Consider the following 12,469-nt stretch of genomic DNA (forward strand, 5'->3'; position numbering starts at 1 on the left):
CCTCCCGCGCCCAGCAGCAACCGCCGGGCTCGTTGCGCAGCCCCGGAGCCCAGCGCGGGCACCGCAGCAACGAGACACAAAATGGCGGCCGCCTCACCCCGACAGCGGCCCAGCACTACAGCTCCCATGGTGCCGCGCGCGGCCGCCCTGCCTCGAGAGCGGCCCAGCACTACAGCTCCCATGGTGCCGCGCGGCGGCCGTGGCTCCCGCCGCCTCTCGTGAGGCGCCGTCTCGCGCTCGCGAAGGTCGCGCAGGGCAGAGCGCCGCGGAGCCGCCATCGCCGTCGCCATCATGCTCGCCGCGGCGGTGCGCAGGTTTGCCACCTCTGCCGTCCGCAGGGGCCACTACGAGGACGGGCCCGGGAAGGTGAGGCGGGGAGGAGGCCCCGGGCCGGCCCGGGGGTGGCGGGGAGGAAAGGGCCTGCGTGAGGGAGGGCAGCGGCTCCTCGGGGACGGGGCGGTGGGAGAGGCGCCCTTGGAGGACACTGCGGCGGGCGAGCAGGCACCGCTGCGGCGGCCACGGCCYGGGCCGAGCTCCCGGCGAGGGGCAGCGCCTTTTCGGGGCCCGCGCGGGTGCCCGAGGGGCGCAGGCCCGTCCTGCCGCAGGCCCTGCCCAAGGGGAGCCCAGGGCCCCGCAGGCCGCGGCGGGGCTTGGTCTGCACTTGGCTCTTGTGCTCCCAGCGAGGCCGATGTGGCCGGGCGCAGGCTAATGGATGTCCTTGAGCCAGTGTCCTGGCCGGCACTGGGGGGCTCTGCACTTTGTGGCGTTCTGCATGCCCTTCACTGCTGCCTTCGGCGCCCGTGGTACAGATGATGAGTACTGCAGTATGAGGGGACACAGTGATACTGTAAACGCTTTCTGATGTACCATAGCATGATGTCTTAAAATGCTACTAAAAGCTAAYTGTGCACACCTAATTAACATGGGCATATCCAATCAAATGTTAGAAACGACCTTTTCAGAATGACAGGAAGTACATACGGGAACAGTTTGCATAGCCAAACTGGATTCCCCGTGCTCAGAGGCACTTAACTGGAGAAGGCCCTGACCCAAACTGGTCTCCTTGGGCTCTACTTGGAGGTGATGAACCAGGTGACCTGCAGTGATCGCATCCAGTCTAAGTGGGCCTCCCTTCACAGGAGGGAGGAGAATTGTTTGATGAATGAATGTTTTGTGTGTCACCTTGAATCTGCATGGCCCTGGGCATCTTGCTGTTATCAAGTGGTGAAGAAGCAATTAAGTTATCCTATATTAATTGCAAAGTTAAAATTTAATTTCTTTTCTAGAATATTCCATTTTCCATTGAAAACAAATGGCGACTACTGGCAGTAATGTGTGTGTTTTTTGGAAGTGGCTTTGCTGCCCCTTTTTTTATAGTCAGACACCAGCTCCTTAAGAAGTGAAGAGGATGGAATGTACTCCTGCTGACTGGGTAACTGACTTTTTAAATACTCAAACATTGTGGGATCTGTGATCAAAACAGCTTAACGTGTCAAAACACACCTACAAGTTGCTGTAAGTAACAGGCCTTCCCAGACCAATTGCTCAGAATGTGTGGTCTGAAGTTGCTGCCTAAACTGCTTAAAATTGTGAGAATAGGTTTAATTTGTTTCACATGACTGCTGACCTGTCTCTTTTTCCTGTGAATTCTGACTGCSCAGAGGCTGTGTTTTTCTGCAGCTCCTTGGTGGCATGCAAATAGGCCGTAGAGTGGCAATTTGCAAAAAAATAAATAAAAACAGATCCATCTCCTTTAGAGCAACTAGGCTATACCTAGTATAGTCTGTAGGAGTATCTGGCACACGTGATGTGGACACAACAGTATGAGGCAACTATGACACTGTAAACGCTTTCTGATGTGCCAGTTAAAGGTGGGAAACAGAATTTCCTGAAGTTCCATTTTACTGTGGTAAATAATGGTGATGCCCATGCACAGCACTCATTTGTTTGCCATGTAAAATGCACTTCCTAAAACAATGTTTTTAAGGCTATTTTGTCACAACTGATGCTATAATAACTGATGCTTCAAGACCGATGACCTCTGCAAACAAAGTAAGCCTCCAACACTGTTTGGCCTCTGTAAGCATGCTGTTTGCAGCTGAAAGGTTTCTGCAATTTATCCAAACTTAACTGATTCTGTTTTGCATATAACTGCTAATTCCATAATTTGAGAACTATCAAATCTTTCTGGGAAATGTGGATGACCCAAATATCTCTTGGAAGTGAATGTAATGCTTACTGGTATCTCATAACTAGAAAAAAAGTATAAAGTTTATTGCCATTCTGATACTTTTAGCTACTTAGCTTTTCTTTCTCTTTTTTAAAGTTTTTAAATCTGTTAATTTTTCCACTTTCTCTTGCAGCATTGAAGCCTTCTACACAGCAGCTCTCAATGGAAAAAGGATGACTGCAATTGTGTAACATGCTGGATGTGTCTGTAAATAAATCTTTAATCTGACTGCCCGGCTGTCTGTTTTGTGAAACTCCTGAAGTGCTTATAGAACTGGAGTACAGTCCTTCAAACAGCAATGAATTGACATTAAAGACCAATATTTCTCTCTAGTTCTTACTTATTCTCCCTTTTCCCTCCATCCTCTTAAAGATGAATTTAGGTTTAATGGAGTCTTAGAATGAACTGGGTATTTAAGTCACTTAACATGTTATGTGGATGTCTCGGTCTTCACATTACTCACAGAGTCACGATGTGGGATAGTTGAGCCCATACGTCTGACAGCAGGTATACTGTCAGTGTGCCACAGAACTTGTCTTCAGTACTTCAGGTTGATTAGTTGGGAAYACTCTTAACTTGGCTTTGCTTCCATGCTTAAGAGCCTCGAAAGAGCTTCTGTTGAAGCTCTTCTGTGAAGAGCTGTTGACTGTCTCTTGAGTAAGCTCTTAATAGCTGCTGAGAACACAGGAGTTGCCCCTGTGAGGACATATAGTTGATTTCATTAGTCTACAAGTGGTAAAGTGGCTAGAAACAAGTGTAGCAGCAATGATTACCACTGCTGCCATAAAACTTTTGATAAAGAGATTTTATAGCTTATAAAAACTTAGTAATTACTTAAAATTAGTTGCTRTAGGGAAAGAATCAGTATTTTTAAATTTTTAATTTGAGAGCCTTAACACTGAATCATTAAGGGCAATCTCAGAACTAGCCCGACAGCTAGTGCTGTCAGAAGTTTTCTTCCAAACWGAATATGATCATCATTAATTTAAATTAATGGCCTTGTTGATGACATAGGCAAAAGTCCATCTTCATTGCTGTCATAATACAGGGATACATCTACTTTTTTATCTATCTTTTTTATCTATTATATCTTTTATCTTTTTCATCTAAAACATCTATTTTTCAGCAGCTCTTGATTGTGACTGGCAAACCACATTACATCTTAAATGCCTTAGCCTTACCAAGTATTGGTTATGCTCTACTTTTAAATAATGATGTTTTGAGTTGCTTTCTTTGCGTGAGGCTGCGTGTATGGTTTTCCCCTAAAACAAGCTGCTGTTCAGTAGGAGCAGGGTTTGCAAGATCTGTCAGTCCATAGACGTAAAGGCATCTTTCACAGATGTGGGGGTTTTAGTGTAGTTCCAGCCTAGGCTAATACCTCTTGATCATCAAATAAGATCAGTGGAAATGTATATAAGAAATAGAAGTTATCACAGTGGTAATGAGGTGTCCCATGGTATCTTCCTCATGGTATCTTTAAAATTATGGCTAGTTTTAAAACACACCCTTTAAACAGGGTGGGAGTCTCAGTTGCTTCCTGGTGCAAAGGAACAAGTCTGGCTCTGGTGTGCAAAGGAATAAGGGAAGCCCATTACAGGTAGAAAATTTTCCATCATACAGTGTATGACACTGTATTAAGTTTATATTAAGGGATTATATTGTTCTCTACAACATTAGTTGTAGAAGTTGTAGAAGCTCCACCTTCAAACTTTAAGGATATGATAAGAGAATAACATTTTTGTAGTTTCTTCCCCAACCTTTACACTTAAGTCCCTAATAGATTAGTTAAGATCCAACGTCATATGTGAAGATTTTTCTTGATCTGCTGTTCCTTTGATCTTAAGATCTTTCTGAATATCATTCCCTTCCTTGTACTTTAAAATATGTTTTTGAGCATGGGTGGCTAAACTTGAATGGTTATATTAGTTGAATGTTTAGAGTCTTCTTTCTCCTAGAGTGTATTCTAATCATCTCTTTTATAGCATTGTTATTAGTGATGATGGATTAGAGTCATTTGGGAGCAAATTGGTCTCCAAGGCTGCTAGTTTTTTAGGACTGATAAAATTATGACCCTGTTTCAACCCCACCACCTTATAAAAATTACTCATGAGTATCACTACTAACCTTTGATTTCATGCTGTTTTTATTTAATCTCTGTTACTGCAACTGTAGGACATACTGTGGGGTAAGARCTGGAACTGCTGCACTAAGAGTTGCTTTCCAGCTTGCATCTRTTGTACACTCCTGTTTGCCAGTAAGAATAATATAAAATTAATCCACATCCTCCCCRCTTTGAGTAGATTAGCTGAGTAAATGTATCATGTTAACCATAAACTAACATTTGATAAACCCATGTTTATGGGGTCCCCTTTCTAATTCCTTTAGAAAAGTATCATTAGTTTTTCTTTCCAGGTTTAGTAGAACTCTGTAGCTTTCTTACTCTCATCTGTTCACTCTTTTCATAGTTCCCTATAAGAACACTTACTGGATTTGAGCTAGACACTTCACCAATTATTAGTGTGTATTTTTTAATGAATTGCCTGTATCTTTAAAGTTTCCAACCAACTAGCCCTTTCCTCCGTTACTGTGATGTAGCACTGTTCATACTTTCAAGGCTCTATCTAATTTGTTAAGAATGGGACTGTTGGTAGGCKTCCCTTGAGCAATTTTTAGAACTCTCCAGTGCTACCAGTCATCAAGTCCATAAATTACGTTTGACCTTATTTCAAAACTTCCAGCTCTAACAGAAGCAGGTTATCAGATCTGTTTTATCTTTGTTAATGCAAGCTGAGGTATTCTGGTCACGTTACCCAGACTTTTAGCTGAGGTATTCTGGTCACGTTACCCAGACTTTTTTTTTTTTACTCACTCAAAAAAAATGAAGTAGTGAATTTGATTGTTTTGGTAGAAACAGTTTTCATCTGCACCTATTAATATCAGATATGACAGGATTTAAGTTTAGTTATTCTTTAAGACCCTCTACTCTTCTGTAGTCTTACCAACTGCTGAACAGGTTACCTAGAACTAGAGAAACTGGAGGGAKATGTACCAAACCCCCACCCTACTACTACTAATCATTGCTCACGCCATCCTGCACATTCAGCTGACACAGCCCCTCAGTGGTGAAAGACTGTGGCACCAGAATAGAGCAGAAAAAGTGATCACTGGTGGAAAACCCTGTGTTGGGTCAGGAAGAAGAAAAAAAAAAATTTTTTTTGAGATAACAGCAGACCTGGTTGCTTGTCACCTCTCTCTTTTGTTCAGGAGAATGGGAGCAGCCCAGCAACCCCCACTCAATATCTGAAACTATTGCATTTTTTTTTCCCATTTTTCTAGGTAGAATGAGAACATCCCACGTGGTGCCTGGAGCGTGRCACACCGCTTGCATAGCAAGAGGCRCTCTGGCATTTKTGATTATGTTTTCCTCCCTTGCTGTAGAGAGGTTAACATCTTTGTTGCCKTTTTGATTACCTACTCCTGTACGCTGAGCAGATGTTTTTGTTCGTCTGCTCACAGTGACACTTGCCTGGGTGATCACGATTAGCTCCGAGTGTGTCGCTTCGTACCGTACGAGAAATGCAAATTGCTGATTACCTTGCAGTTTCAACATGAAGGAAAAGTAGACTATTATACAGGAAAAGGGGGAAAGGAAGGAAGATATGTGGAAAATACTGCTAGTTCCACACTGAAGAATTTCTACTGCTGCCATCTGGAAGCTGTGACTGCCGCACAGTCGACCCAAACTGCTGTTAGTCAACTGAAGAGGRAGGTTGGTTGGTTGATTTGGTTTGTTGGATTGTTTTCAATGGAGAAAAAAACTCAGAGCACCAACTTTCGACAGCTCTTCCAGTAAAATAAAGATCAGAGATCTTCCTTTTTCCTGTAAAGAATAGAAATGTCAAAGTTTGCTCAATTACACCTTGAAGCATCAGGCACTAACCCATGTTGGGGGCATGGCATGAGGTTTGATGCACTGCCCTTCTGAACCAAGTGAGAAACCTCTACGTGACACATACTGGTCTGTCACTACATGTGTGATACTGGTGCACGAGAAACCTGCCTGGGGCAACTGGGCCACGTTTTCCCGGTCTGAATCTTAGCTCCCTAGGCTAACCACAGCCCTTTGAAGGGATATGATGCCTTAGGCAGTAATTAGACCATGAGTTATTCACACACACAAAAACTTTGTTTTTGTCATCAATTAAGTAACACAGCACAAATCCTTTCTAATATAAATTAAAGCTACTCCATTACTGGGAAGGAAGGCCAGGGTTGTCTTGGCAGCCAGAAATATTTATTTCTGCTGCACATTAACATAGGAACACAAAGCAATTTAGAGGTTTATAAACAATTTGGGCCTCAGCAAGGAAATATGGAAGTGGAGTTGCGGTTGCCACGACAACCAAGCGAGGGGCGGCTGGTGTGGAAGGGGAGTGGCCCAACGGCTGGTGTGGGAGGGGAGCGGCCCAACGGCTGCCAGGCCCCAGGCCGGGCTAGCGCAGAGGAACTGGTGCTGCCCTTTGGAGGCCAGGGTTGTGCACGGGCTGTATTGCAGCTGCCTGGCTGACTGCCAGAAGCCGCCTATAGTGGTATCTTGGGTTATTACTTAAAAACATTAAATAGAATTGTCAAGGATAAATAAATAAATAAATAAATAAATAAAGCACCAGAAGATGTGATTCTATTAGCTTCCTTCATCTACGGAGAGGAAAAAAATACTTTTTTTTTTTTTTTCTCTCCTTCAGTTTCACGGACAATAGAGCTATAGAGGGTGAAATGATTCACACAAACACACACACACACACACACACACACACACACACACACTCCAAAGTCATAGCAGAGCTGGGACAGAATCAGCTACCCTGTGTTTTAAGATCCCTGCCCATTCTCCTCACACCGGAGTATGTCATATAGCCATAAGAGGTGTAAATCATTATGAAATTATTATTTTGTCAAAATATTAAATATCCTGACAAGGGGATACGAATGGATTCTCCACGTTAAGGTGACCWTGCAGTGGGCATGGGGAACACGGTAACAGGGCAGCCGGCTTTGTCAGGCAGCTGTTCTGAGCGCCTGCTCCTGCAAACGGCACGTGCCAACCTCCAACCAGCTTGACTTGTTTTTATATAGCAGGAAGGTAACTATTAGTTGTTATCCAGCATAATATGCTAGTAAGTTTGACATCCATTTAAATAAATCTAAAATAATAGTATTTAGAGAAATTACTCTGCTGCACTGCCCATTTGCTGTTTCAGCATTCGATGAATAACSTTATGCTCTTTTTTTAATGCCACTGCCACCTTTTCCATTAGCTATGTGGAGCACGCACTCTGAAAAATGCCGTTGTATAAATAGTGTTGCAGAGAACCTAACTGAACTTCTAAGAGCCGGCAACAAAACCTAGACCTGTACCTTGCTGGTAAAGTGATGGGAAAAAAAACAGAATAGGAGAGGTTGAAGGCGAGGCTGAGGGAAAAGATTGTGGTCAAGGCTTATGAATATTTTCCCCTACATTTTTTGACTGCACCATTGGAATCTGGAATTGCTCCAGATGCAGCATTGCAGAAAATTGTTTCCAACCAAACAGTGACAGCTCACTCACGTCTCAAGGCACGTTGAGCTCTCGGATGCCTCTCCCCAGCCCAGCTGGGAGTTTTAAAATGCCAGCTTTCCAAAGCTGGGGAGGGAGACAAGGTTGGCATCCTATAAACTGTATCTTCCCTTTCCAATTTGGTTGGTAGGACCAAGGAGGGGGGTGGATTCTGCAAAGGTTTTGAAGATACTGCAGCATTGAACGCGCAGCTGTCTCGCTGTCTTGGTAGGGAATAGAGCTGTTCCTTGCAGTTCTGCTCTACTGCAAAGGGAAGGTGCCAGTGACTGACAGCTTATTTGGAAGAGACCTAATCTTAAGTAACGGCAGACGTGCCTTCAAAATTAAACTTTATGTAAGTCCTGTCTTCACACGTTGCTTTTAGATTAAAAGAGTCCTTTAATTTGAAATTACTAAAGTATCAGTTCAATTTAAATTCACCTTCAAAGTCAATTACTGTAAACCAAGTGACCAGTTACTCTAATTCTCTTAACAGTGCGTCACCTAGAACTTAATTAATCACTACTTTAACTAGTTCATTTAAAAAAAAAAAAAAAGAAAAGAAAAAAAGCTAATTCAAGTTAATTTTCCCGAGGTTTGCTAAGTAGGCAACCTTAAGAATGACMTGTGCAAAACTCAGAAAGCTAAATTATCCTGTAGTGTTATGTGAAAGAGTGACAATCTGTATTTCAGGGCTTGTTCTAGTGAACACTTAAATACAATTATATAAAACTAACTCTTTACATTCAATGGAACATAAACTTAGGTCTGCTATCCTAGTAAAACATCCTAGCCATACTTCTCATGCAATATCCCTTGCAAGTGACCCTTGAAATTTAGGATAGCCCTAGAAGGCAGTACTGAGAGAAGACCCACATCAGTCTATACCTTATATTCTGTTGGTTAAAATTCTCTCTCAGGAAGCTGAGGGAGAGTTTTAGACTGAACCTAAGCCTCTCGTATCCTGTATAAAGGCTTCCCTAGATAGGCAAAGACCACGTCCTGCTTCTTTCTCCAGCTAAATGCGGAGAAAGCAGTAAATGCAGAGAAATGCGGTTGTTAGCAGTAACCATGCTAACACCTCCTAAATCAGGTCACATAGCAGAGAAAATAACTACATGTTCCAATTTCAAAAATGGCATTGCAAAAAAAGATATATTCTAGAAGGATTTTTGAAATTATAGGAGAAAGAAAATGCAATCTGTCATCAGTGACTTAAAACATTCATTTCTTCAGTAACACCAACAATTTTCAGATGGGATTACTAAATGAAGTCTTCGGTCTGCCTTAGAAATCAATGACCTTTGAAAAATTAGTGACCAAATAGAAATAGTGGATGACTCAGGGTAAGTTTATTGACCAAAGAAAGAAAACAAAAGATTTAACACCTCACTAAAAATGAAAGATGGGAGGGGACCGCAAAATAAGAGATACAAAGTTAACATTAAAATGGCCCACGTCTGCAACAAACCAGACCTCAGGAAAAGAACCCACAGCAGGATGTTCTTTCCTGTCCACCTATGACCTATTTTTTCATAAATAAATAAATAATTCTGCAAAGCCACTTAGTGAACACTAGACCCATCTAGAGTAGATAAAATTATACTTCCAAAAATTAAAAAGTCAACTAAAGGTCAATTTAGGAAAATTTTGGTTTGTGTATTTAAAGACTATTGACATTCACCCAAACATTTTCCATTTCCACAAAAGTTTCTTTTTCACTGGCCATTTTGATAGCACCTGTACACTATGGTTCCCTGTTGACATTTCCCTATTCTGTAGGGCTTAGCCATAAAACCTTAACTTCCTGTAAATTCATTCTTTGTAAAAAAGGGGTTATTTTCACAGCTCTGCAGTATCCGAATAAATATTGTCTATTCCTACCTCATGTCTTTGCGCAGTTCAAGTGGTCTCGTATGAAAGTCCAAAGGACCACAATTATTCTCATATMTCATTTTCACAACAGACGGTGGTTTTACACTGCTGGGCTGCCATAATAAGARTTAGAAGAAGAAGAAAATTGAAATATATGCTCAAATATTTGCCAAAAAATTAAATTTTATGGAGAGCTGCCAAAGAAAAGGGAAAGCATTTCCAGTAAACCACCCAACAAATACTGCTCATTCATTCCAAGAGCCTAAAGACCGGAGTATTCCATTTGGTAAATTCAGATGCAAGAGTACTTGGATTAGATATCTTTTTGTGTAGTTACGTGCAGTTACTCAATTTATCTGTAGTGTCTAGAAAATAATTTGTCAAATGCCAGACTACCTTGAGATGCTGTTAGCACTAAAACATCACCTGTCAAAAAAGAAATGACTTTTCCATAAAGTGTACTTCTAAACGTTGATAAACTTATGTGAAAGCAGATAAGAATAGCAAGATTTACCATACAAGAGAAGCGGTGTCTCTGCACCATCAGGTACCTTCACATTCTCTGATGAATAAGCAATTGAAGCCGTAATTGTTTGTGCATCCCTGCAAATGTCAACAAAATCAAACATCTGTCAGACCAGATGAGGAAATATGACTCAGTTAATATACTTAGCACTCCACTCATCCTTGAAAAGGTCGCTGAGACTTTAACAAGCGGTGCAGAGCTTACTAGCTTCTGGTAAATGACCRTGTTGCAACAATAAAGTTATGGCCATGCTTTGCTCCCCTTCAGCTGTCATATTTGGTTAAGAAAACACATTGTATTTAGGACAATCCGTTCAAGTCTCCTTTTCARTTATGACTGACCTTAAAATAAAATCATTTTTACCTAAGTAATGCTCACATCCCCCTGTGACAACCCCCTAAAATAAGCACAGAGCACAACAAACATACAGAGGCAGCATTTAGTTTTTGCCCACCTTCAGTGGTAACAAACAAAAATTCATGCACAGTTCAAGAGTGGCTTCAAGCCATCAGCTACTAGCAGGTATTGMTCGCCAGCCAAGCACACAAGGGCTAAAGACCCTCTTGATTACGGTTTGGCTCGGTGCATCACGCTCCTCGATCCAGCTCCGAGTCCTGCCGGAGACGGATCATGGCAAAGCCTGCTTGTTATCCTTACTCACCTTCCCCAACAGGCTGTTTGGGGAGCCCGTGAATGTCTCCCTTAGCACAGAGCTATTTAACTGCAATCTGATCTTTTAAACCCATTTCCAATGCCCTTCATTACTCTCCTTGTCCTACATCCAAAGTAAATGCTAATTTCAATACCATTTAGGGATGAATACAGGCACGTTATGAAAGAGAAGATCATGCCTGCTTCAGCAGGCAGCGCTCAAGTACAGGCTACAGCTCCTTGGTAATATACTTAATTTTTTGTTTGATAGCTAATACAGCCTAATGCAAAAATGTAATGCCTTGGGTCTCATTTGACTATAAAAACCCCTGACAAAGTGTTAATATTCCTGGTACTGATGAGTTCCTTCTGTCCCTGCTTGAAATAAAGAAGCTAAGCCTGGAAGATACCGTTATATAAGAGATCAAAATGATCAACATATGTCACAGAGTGGCTGGCAGGCTACATGAGCACAGATGCTCCAATCAGTTGATCGAGCCTCGGGCCAGCTGGTGGGAGCTGGCCCAGCTCTCATTCCTCTGTTCTTCTCCCAAGTATCTGACCCCAGAGCCAAATCTGGGAGCTGGCCTCAGAAATCCTTTCGTTATATATGGTCTGGTTTGGGTCGATATGTTAAAACTCTAAGTAAGAAGGTATGTGCTTTGGGTAAAGATGGTTTTGAGGATTAGATGTATAAATTAGGGAAGAGTTTATACAAATCCTGTAGGGAGGAAKGGAAGGGGAGGGGGTGATCTTCCTTGCTGCTTATTTCAGACATGCAAGAGATCCACAAGCCCCAGAGAGGGTAATGCTACTTGCAGAAAGCTTTTTCAGCCCCAAATCCCAAACCACTCCATAATGTCAGCTTGGTCTATACCTGCCAGCAATGGGAAATACAGATTACAACATTCAGTGCCAAGATTGATCAGTGTTCTCAGATGGACGACAAGCTGATTTGTATATCCAGTTCATTCCCAAGGACTCTCTTTGGGAAATAAGGAGGAATTTCAGATGGAATTCAGCTAAGAGCATAGCCAGCACTTGCATCAGGTTATTACTGCATTCTCTTTCAGGCTATTCCATGTGTTTAAGCCAGGCTTTCTTACTGCTGATACACTATTGGTAAGCAGAAAGCAACATCCAAGGCAGACCAAGGTATCACTATGAGGTGGTGGCCCATGACATTTAAATCTCCCATTCACGCGATTAGCCCATAGGAGCATTTGTTCCATTTGGCATCCTTCATATACACCATCCTAAAATATTTTGTAGTGTTTCCCCCAAATCCATATCATTGCAATATAAGTACATTTGCAGAACAGTAGCACCTTTACTTCTTCAAGCTGYATTATCACTCAGCAGCAAGATGAAGGATGGACAAGCCTAGTGTGGGCCTGGGAGCATGTACCATAACGGACCGTGTTCTCAGCTGGAATAAATAATGTTTAGTGCTTTACACGATGTGGGAGTGTGACTCCCATCTCACCTCAGWCACACATCAGAATGAGCCATGGCACTGTATGGGGGCTAGAAATGTTTCTGAAGGAGGTGGAAGCTCTAAGGTGTTGAACTGAGGGGCAGGGGAAAATCC

The 12,469-nt window shown here is 42.4% G+C and overlaps 1 protein-coding gene, 1 long non-coding RNA gene and 2 other non-coding genes across 4 annotated transcripts; 3 read left to right on the plus strand and 1 right to left on the minus strand.

The window, feature by feature from the left end:
* Positions 1-258: 258 nt before the first annotated feature.
* On the plus strand, positions 259-2,461 carry LOC112945620 (cytochrome c oxidase subunit 7C, mitochondrial). The gene is made up of 3 exons (XM_026037252.1): positions 259-366; positions 1,287-1,432; positions 2,364-2,461. Exons 1-2 carry the CDS (start codon positions 292-294, stop codon positions 1,401-1,403), a joined length of 192 nt encoding a protein of 63 aa, XP_025893037.1. The 5' UTR covers positions 259-291; the 3' UTR covers positions 1,404-1,432; positions 2,364-2,461.
* On the plus strand, positions 804-866 carry LOC112945622. Its single transcript, XR_003249059.1, has one exon. It is a non-coding gene; the product is annotated as a small nucleolar RNA Z39 (small nucleolar RNA).
* Positions 1,799-1,861, plus strand: LOC112945621. Its single transcript, XR_003249058.1, has one exon. It is a non-coding gene; the product is annotated as a small nucleolar RNA Z39 (small nucleolar RNA).
* A 3,046-nt stretch (positions 2,462-5,507) lies between the features above and the next one.
* On the minus strand, positions 5,508-10,297 carry LOC112945612. The gene is made up of 3 exons (XR_003249052.1): positions 10,216-10,297; positions 9,711-9,814; positions 5,508-6,110 (listed from the first exon to the last, which is right to left on the minus strand). It is a non-coding gene; the product is annotated as an uncharacterized LOC112945612 (long non-coding RNA).
* Between the last annotated feature and the right edge of the window lie 2,172 nt (positions 10,298-12,469).

Source organism: Nothoprocta perdicaria, unplaced genomic scaffold (assembly GCF_003342845.1).
Source record: "Nothoprocta perdicaria isolate Ctin4 unplaced genomic scaffold, notPer1 scaffold_194, whole genome shotgun sequence".
Lineage (NCBI taxonomy): Eukaryota > Metazoa > Chordata > Aves > Tinamiformes > Tinamidae > Nothoprocta > Nothoprocta perdicaria.

Bases quoted from the DNA above. Each gene is read 5' to 3' on its own strand.
- LOC112945620 (XM_026037252.1), top strand. From the start codon at position 292: ATGCTCGCCGCGGCGGTGCGCAGGTTTGCCACCTCTGCCGTCCGCAGG. The intron at 367-1,286 runs GTGAGGCGGGGA...TTTCTTTTCTAG, and splicing joins ACGAGGACGGGCCCGGGAAG to AATATTCCATTTTCCATTGA.